Source organism: Saccostrea echinata, unplaced genomic scaffold, assembly GCF_033153115.1.
Source record: "Saccostrea echinata isolate AGI-Se365-2 ecotype Australia unplaced genomic scaffold, CSIRO_AGI_Sech_v1 ptg000030l, whole genome shotgun sequence".
Lineage (NCBI taxonomy): Eukaryota > Metazoa > Mollusca > Bivalvia > Ostreida > Ostreidae > Saccostrea > Saccostrea echinata.
In genome coordinates, this window is record NW_026889779.1 from 17,682,676 (window position 1) to 17,690,973 (window position 8,298).

The following is an 8,298-nucleotide window of genomic DNA, read 5'->3' on the forward strand; positions in this document are numbered from 1 at the left end:
TTAAAATAGGAAATTGCCCTGGGTTTAAAATAAAGTTAAACAGTTTATGTAGTGGCTTCATAAATATACTACCTCCATTTTTTAACATTTCATCTAGAATTTTTTTTTTTTGGCAGTCATTATTTCTTGAGTTGTGATTGGGGGACAAACATCATTCTCTAGTTTCTGTTTTAAAACATTATAAACTGATCGGCAATGAATTTGTGGAAATCATTCCGATTGCTATTTTCAGTATTCAGTGTTTTGAAACACTGGTAAATATTTCACAGGGAAATAAGGAGAGGTGTTACATGTATGCATATGCTGCATTTTATCTAGTTTAAATTGTGCAACATTTTCCAAAATGTTTTGGGATTGTATCAAGATTGTTGTTAATTTCACGACATTTTTTTGTTTGTATGATTTTTCTTCATATTTGCACATTACATTCATTACATACATACATTACAGCATACACAACCATTCTCGAATGCATCATTCATGCCCAGCAAAACAGAGAGTCTGAAGCTGGTAAGATTAACACTTGTCGATTATCTTTATCAGATTAACTAGTGGTTGTTTACTTTGAATGCATACCAAGTCTCTCTAACTTCATGACCGTAGGAAACGGGGGGGGGGGGGCGCACGCCCCCCAATAATTTTACCGATATATAGAATACTAGAAAATATCTTTTATATATCTATTATATGCTTGTGCCCCCTCAATAAAAACGTCTATAATGACCTTTTTCTTTCTATTCTTTTTCTTTTCTTTTTTTTTTGTTTGCTCGTCAAGGAATTTTTGGTAGTTGATAGTGCCCCCCCCCCCCCCCACAACTGAAAATATATGGCTGTACCCCCAAACTGAAATTGCTTCCTACGGGCCTGACCTTTAGTGTTTTTATAAATCTACACATATTCATAACTTGCAGACGTTTGATTTAATTCATAGTTTAAAAAATATCTTAAATCGTGCCAACGTCTTATAATTCAAAAAGGAACTTCTCTTTTGCCGTATCTTTGTTCTCCTTACGTTATAATTCAGAATTCATTGAAATTCTTTCAGCCGTTCTCGGAAGCAAAAGCTGAAATTATCTAAAACAAATTACGACCGACTACGGCGGACGAAAACTGATAGCAATAGCTAGGTCACGTGAGTGACACATGTGACTTAAAATAATCATTATATTCTTGTATAAACATCTGATTCCATTTATTCAAGTCATGTAATAACAATTTGTTATGCCAACGAGATGCTTCAGTATATACAGAGTGTACTTAAAGTTGTATATATTTTTTTAATGTTGCCACAAATTTATGAAACTGTATTAGGCTCATACAAACAATTGAGCATTATATCACTTTCATAATCATCTTATCATTATAACCATCAACTTCATCCTATAACTTTCTGAAATACGTATCCAATATGTAGCGAGGGGTTGAAAAAATTCTATCAACACTGCAAGAGACTTGTATCATACCATTTTCATAATTTGTATTCTTGTTGCTTTGCAAAAGATCTATAAAAGTTTTTTTTTTCCTTTTATACTTTACATTTATTGCAAATTTAAAACCTATTCTGACCTCCAGGAAAAGCATATGAAAAGTATGTATATCTTTAGATGCACGTTTAATAAACAGGAGTATAGCATTTAAAAGGTTGCATTATTATAATTTTGTGTTATTCCTATTCAAAAATTTTGTTATTCTGTTTTTAAAACATATCATTCCTATTCGATACAATGTGATTCCTATTCGATAATTTATCATTCTTATTCGATAAATGTAATTTTTATTCGAAAACATGTGATTCCTAGTCGATAATTTGTTATTCCTCTTTGAAATCCATGTGATTCCTATTCGATAATTTTGTCAATCTTATTCGATAATTAAATGATTTATATTTGATAAACATGTTATTCCTATAAAAAAAACATATTATTATCATTCCTATTCGAAAACATACAATTCCTATCCTTATTGAATATGATACTCAATTCCGCCCCAAAACTGGGATTGAACTCTCGAGCTGCGGAATCTGTCTCCTACCAGTTCTGGAACAGCACACTAGACCGCTCGGCTATGTAGGCAAGTCTAAAACTTGCTTTCGATGCCGATGGAATTCTCTCGGCGCCGTCCTACACTTCATGGTCATGAAGATTGGAATTGAGATACAGCTATGTGGACATAGTTTTATTAGAGGATCTTTATTGATATATAGTGTAATAAAATTAACATTATTTCATAGCACATTTAATTTACAAAAATTCTTAAACTAACACATCAGCCCCATGCAAGTGAAGACATTTTAGTATAGAAAGCACAGAGCAATTCACTTTATAAGGATACTTATTCCCGCCCAACTCTCTCTCTCTCTCTCTCTCTCTCTCTCTTTGATAAATAACATATACATGTATACAATAATTCCTCCATTTAAATGTTTTTCCTCATATCTTCAGTTGTATATATATATTCATGTTTTTTACATTTTACTGCACGTCAATTAATCATTAAATTTCAAGTGGCTCTTGACAATTCTTCCTGTATCTAAAATGCACATAGAAAGGGGGTCATTACATTAGACACATCCGACAAACATGGCGGACAGTAAGGCGACAAAATATCCATTGGGCTCGCCACAAGAGCATATTGAAATGTGTGAATTTCACGAATTGCCTATTGATATGATATGTGAGGACTGTGATAAATTTATTTGTGCTGAGTGTGCCAAAACAGATCATAGAAATCATGATTGGAAAACTCTTCCAACTGCAGCTAGCCTAAGGAGGAGGGGTCTGCTTAAATTTATGAAGAAAATCAAGGAAGAAGATCTTTCTGGGATTGACGAGAAGATAGTGAAGATGTCAAAACAGATCACAGAAAATAAAGAACTGTGTGACGCTGAGATTAAAAAACTACAGAAGCATTATGATGAGATAATGGCCAGGCTGACAGATATCAAAAAACACCATGAACAAACATTGAGAGGTAATTTAGTTAAAATTAATGATCAACTGAACCATGTGAAATCTGAGTTAAAAAAAGAAGAAACGAAGAATTATTGACACTGTGGAATTCTTGGAGGAGAGCAACAGCACCATGTCAGATTACAGCTTGATTGACAACCACAGAGAACTGACAAAAATGCTGTCTGAATTGGAGGTTCCTATAAAAAATTATGAACATTCAGTGACGTACACAAGAGGTGAGATAAACGAGGACTTAATTGAGTCTTTGGTTGGAAGAATTACTTTAGATTTAGATGATACATGCATTGATGTGACTCAGATCAACTCATTTCAATATGGAGATAATATAATAGTTGTGTTAGAGACAGTCAGTGAAGAGGAATGTTACATAAGAGAATTTAAATCAAAGTATATAGAAAAGGTCAACAATCAAGGTGCCACAAGAGAAAAAATTAGTCTCACTCCTAATGACATGTGTGCGACTGATAACGGTGAAGTTTATTTTAGTGACTTAAGTAATAAGACCATCGGCCGTCTGTCACCATCAGGATCCATATCTAGAGTTGTCAGGACGGAACCAATGCTACCAGGAGCAATCTGTCAGTCAGTGGACGGTGGACTGCTGGTCACCTTGAGAGACAACAAATCAGAGCATTACAATTTGGACTCTCACAGCAGACGTATCGTGAGACACATCACAGTGACAGGTGATGTCATCCGTGAGTATGAGTACCAGGAGGACGGTCAGACCAGACTGTTTACATTACCAGTCAGAGTCACACAGAACAGTAACAGTGATATCTGTGTTGTGAACTTTACTAGTCCCACTACAGGTGATCTAGTAATTATGTCTTCTTCTGGTCGTATGAAGTCTGTTTACTGTGGACAGAACCTAACAAAGAACTTTTATCCAACTGATGTAGTGTGTGACTCCCTCTGTAACATCCTTGTTACAGACCTAGGTAACAAACAGATCCATCTGCTGAGTCCTGATGTTGAGTTCTTCAAGTTCTTACTAAAAGAGAATGAAGTGAACCGTCCTTGCAGACTAACACTGTGCAAGTCTACACTGTGGGTGGGATACAATGAAGGATTTGTCAAAGTGTTCAAATGTAAAATGTAATTATACATATATTTTGATAAAATTCACTCATACGAAATAAATATATTAAATATTATAATAACAGTAACCTGATCCGAATAGCCTTTTCACATCGAGTTGACAGGGGCGGGTCATCAGATCAAAACACTACTGGCTTTCAAAACCCCTGTCTGTATGAAAATCCTCTGTCTTTCTCTGTAACCTACAGCATTTCCACAATTATCTACGGTATATCTACAGTATGGTACGGTATGTCTCCTCTGCATATACAGTATTTCTCAGTATGCCACTGTATGTATCCCCAGCATGCCACAGTTACCTACAGTAGGCCCAAGTACGTCTACGGTAGGCCCCAGTATGGCTACTGCTTCCTACAGTGATCTACGGTATGCCACAGTATATGCCCCAGTAGGCCCCTGTATTGTTAACCGAAGCAAAACGGTAGAAGTACACAATGTTTTAAGAGGCAATGTTTCTACAGTAAAAGCTTTTCATCGCTAAAATTATTTACGAAGAAGATTATGATGATTTATAGAATTGTTTTTGTACATTACATCTCTAAAGTAATGATATACTTGCTATGTTGTAACAAATACAATTAAAAAAAAAAGTATAATAGATTTATTTCTGACGGGGGTGATTACGGTCAATATATTAGAAATAACGATAATTAATCACTATTATTTCAAGAAAAAGTCCTGTCCTGTTGTAAGTGGCTGAGAATCTTTATATCACTTTGAATCATCGAATCATCAACAAGGTCAGCCTGTTTTGACACATTGAATGAACATATTTGGACTTTCTTTGAACTTATTAAAAAGAAGAATTAGTTCGTATTAAGCCCGCATGTTTTTCAATCAGATAAAATGAACATGTTTGTAAAGGTTTTTTTTTATCTAGGAGCATAATTCCCAATAAATATTGTTAAAAATGGTGCCATTAATAAAAATGACAGTGGCTAATGAACGGAGGGACGTGATAACAAATTACTCTTCCTGACGCTTACTTGACAAAATTGAATTATAAGTCGTATTCAGATAATATTTAATTTTTATGTATTTATGTAACGAATTCAGAAACAATTATTAACAGCACTGAAATGTTATTATTCTTTTCTCTTTTTCTCGTTAGGCTGTTCAAAGTTAATTCTACATTTAACGTCACCTCTAAAGTTCAAAACCTACGAGGGAGGGAGAAAAAAAATAAACAAACAAAAATTTTAAACATTTGTGAATTTATTAAAATTAACCTATTCAGTACATTAAAAAAACACTATTGAGTAATAAGAGTATTGGATATGACATCTAAGTCTAATTTCCTAAGCAGAGTTTTTCCTTAATATGTATATTGGTTTGAATCCTTTTGTGAGCAAACAATGTAGACTGAATGTGCAGGAGAGTGACTTGTAACTGGCCTCATTTGTCCTTTGGATTTATATTGCTACACGTCCATGGTATCCTGTAAGAAAATGCTTCTTCTTGTGGGAATAGTTGATTGATATCTACAATTAAAATTATGTTGACAGTATTTAATACATTCTTAAATTGAAAATATCTCGAAATTGAATTCTGCTGTATTTTCACTCATAGTACTAGATCTACTAGCATTTAGTTTTGAAAGTGTAAATACTATATTTGGACCATAGGTGTTAGATAATTTTACCTTGAATTTCACACACGACAGGATTCTTCACTTCTTGGAATACCCCACTTTCCTTACTCTCCTTTGCTTGAAAGGCCCTATCTTCTCTAAGCTTATCCCTGCTCAAATGGCAATGACTAATATTATCTTTCTCTACAATGGTTGCCATTTATAGGTACATGAATGCTACATCTTAAATGTTTACAAAAATATTTTAAGACGAAACTATTAAATAAAATTTAAATGATGCATCTCACTGTATATTATAAAATATTTGTTTCTGACACACTTTACACTCAGTAAAAAGTTTTGCAATTCTCTCCAAACATAATGAATAGTTCATCCAACATAATTACGAACTGAGAGTCTGTGATACGAAGACTGATAAAAACTCAACAAACTAGACTTTGTCATTAACTTCAATCATAAAATCATCAATGTTTTACTTACATTTATGATCCAATACTGTTTAATTTACTAGTTTTCTGTTAATAAGACAACAACTGCGGTATCAAAGCACATTTTCTGTCACTGCGGGATGCAGAATTAAGTCGCTAAATGTAGAACCGAATATATGAAATTCCGAATTGTTTGTTTTTTTCAAAGACGTATTTCTCCTAAACCTACGCGCGCGGGTGACGTTAAGAATATAATTAATTTTAAACAGACTTATTTTAAAACGGCCCAGAAATCATTTGAATGTAATTTTCCATTCTTTTTTGTTGCATTTCTGACGAATTCTAATCTGCGTATTGATTTACGTAATATTCTGCAAAAAGTCAATCAAGTTTCGATTGTGGGAACACTTCTAGTATACCGGTCCCTATAAATATGGCGCTAAAATAGGTGCCGCCGAAGGCGGTGTACAATATAATACGATCACGTGAGCGATCGACAAAATCGATAAAAAAGGCTACAAATCGCAAAATTGAGCCAAAAATCGTGTTCCTTGTGAAAAATTGGGTTTAAAAAACTGGTTTTTAAACACAGTTTTTTAAATGAGAATTAAAAGGTTTCGTAAAATAACGTACTTGTTTAGTAGATAAAACTCCATTTTGCGTTGTTTAGGAATGTGGTCACATGATCAGTTTTTGACGTAATCTCATAAATATTCATGACGTGCGTCACTTGTGTTTTGACGTAATGAAGACTGATGAAGAAGTAGCTGATAGGACTCAAAGTGAAATGCTACTAAAATTGCGAGATTTTTGTGAGAAATGCAGGGATTTAACAAGTGATAACTAATTACTAGTAATTGGTTGATTGAATTGTACATCACCATTGATTTGAAAGAAAAAAATATTCTGAATATGGACATTAGGAGGTTAGGATATCGAGCTTAAGTAAACGGTAAGTCGCTTTTACCAATTACTTGCCAAAACTTAGCGCACAATATCGGGCATGTTTCAACATTAGACCAAGGCTAATTCATCCAAGTTTCGCAAAACTTTCCTGTTCTTTGTAAGCAAAAATTGCATGAATAAGCCCAAAGTGGTATAGATGCGAGCATGGGTGAATATAAAACAGTTACAATATCCGAGCTATATATACACTAAACCTAATTCGTAGATCGCATACAATGCCATATTTAATTAACGGTCTGTTTAAGTTTTGCATGTTTCATGCTTTACTCCTATAAGATGGTATATGGGCACGGTTCAACATTAGGCTGATTCATGCAAGTTTTTGGTCACAAAAAGCACTTGGCAGTGCCTTTTGTAAGCAAAAATTACATGAATTAGCCCAAAGTCAGGAAGATTTAAGAGTGGATTTATAAAACAGTTCCAATCTTAAAACAATATACCCTAACCCTAATCACTCGATCGAATGCGTTTTGTTGAAGCGAGGGGGAAAATGGCGGTTTGTTTACATTCTGCATAGCAACGGCAAGGGAAATAACTGCTCATGCGCAATCGCGTGATTCTGGGGACCGGCATACTAGAAACTTCCCCGATTGTGAAATCGATCAATCATTTTCTTTTTAATTTATACGCAACTTTTATAAATATTTCAAACTGCTGAGAGCTCATACTATTTATAATTGGAGGATTGTATAAAGCTATTAAGTTTATAAGCCACCCCCTCTTGTCTCCGTACAATACGCTAAAGACAGGGCATGATTACTTGTACACAATGTTAGACATTAATTCTACGTCACCTTTTTGTTTAATATCGTGATGAAATTCGGCATAATTTGGACCTTATCAGAACAAAATTTTCCGATTTCCGATCATAAAATTAATTAGTATGTTTTATGGTTCTTATGGTGATACAGAATTAATTTTGTTTAAAATGAAATGAATTTATAATTTAATAATAATTTCATTTACTCTATCATCTAGTTTCAATTTTCAGACCCACTTATGATTAAGAATCATTGATCTGCCCCGCACTTTTCTTTTATCAACTTCATTGTATGCACTGAGGCAGAACCAGGGTAGGTTTTAGTATATATATCTAATGTAATTTGTAGTGGTCAGCTTAACAATAGGTCCTAATTGCCTATTGTTCTCTGGCTGCGTCTGACCACTGGTGTTAGGACTAAATAAACAACTGACTGACCAATCGTAACAAGACTGTTTTCACATTCACTATGAAATATCA

The 8,298-nt window shown here is 34.0% G+C and overlaps 1 protein-coding gene and 1 long non-coding RNA gene across 2 annotated transcripts; one reads left to right on the forward strand and one right to left on the reverse strand.

The window, feature by feature from the left end:
- Nucleotides 1-3,081: 3,081 nt before the first annotated feature.
- On the forward strand, nt 3,082-4,074 carry LOC133196880 (uncharacterized). The gene has a single exon (XM_061332728.1). The coding sequence runs from the start codon at nt 3,082-3,084 to the stop codon at nt 4,072-4,074; it is 993 nt and encodes a 330-aa protein (XP_061188712.1).
- A 1,138-nt stretch (nt 4,075-5,212) lies between these two features.
- Nucleotides 5,213-6,197, reverse strand: LOC133196474 (uncharacterized). Its single transcript, XR_009722356.1, has 3 exons — nt 6,145-6,197; nt 5,716-5,813; nt 5,213-5,554 (listed from the first exon to the last, which is right to left on the reverse strand). It is a non-coding gene; the product is annotated as an uncharacterized LOC133196474 (long non-coding RNA).
- Between the last annotated feature and the right edge of the window lie 2,101 nt (nt 6,198-8,298).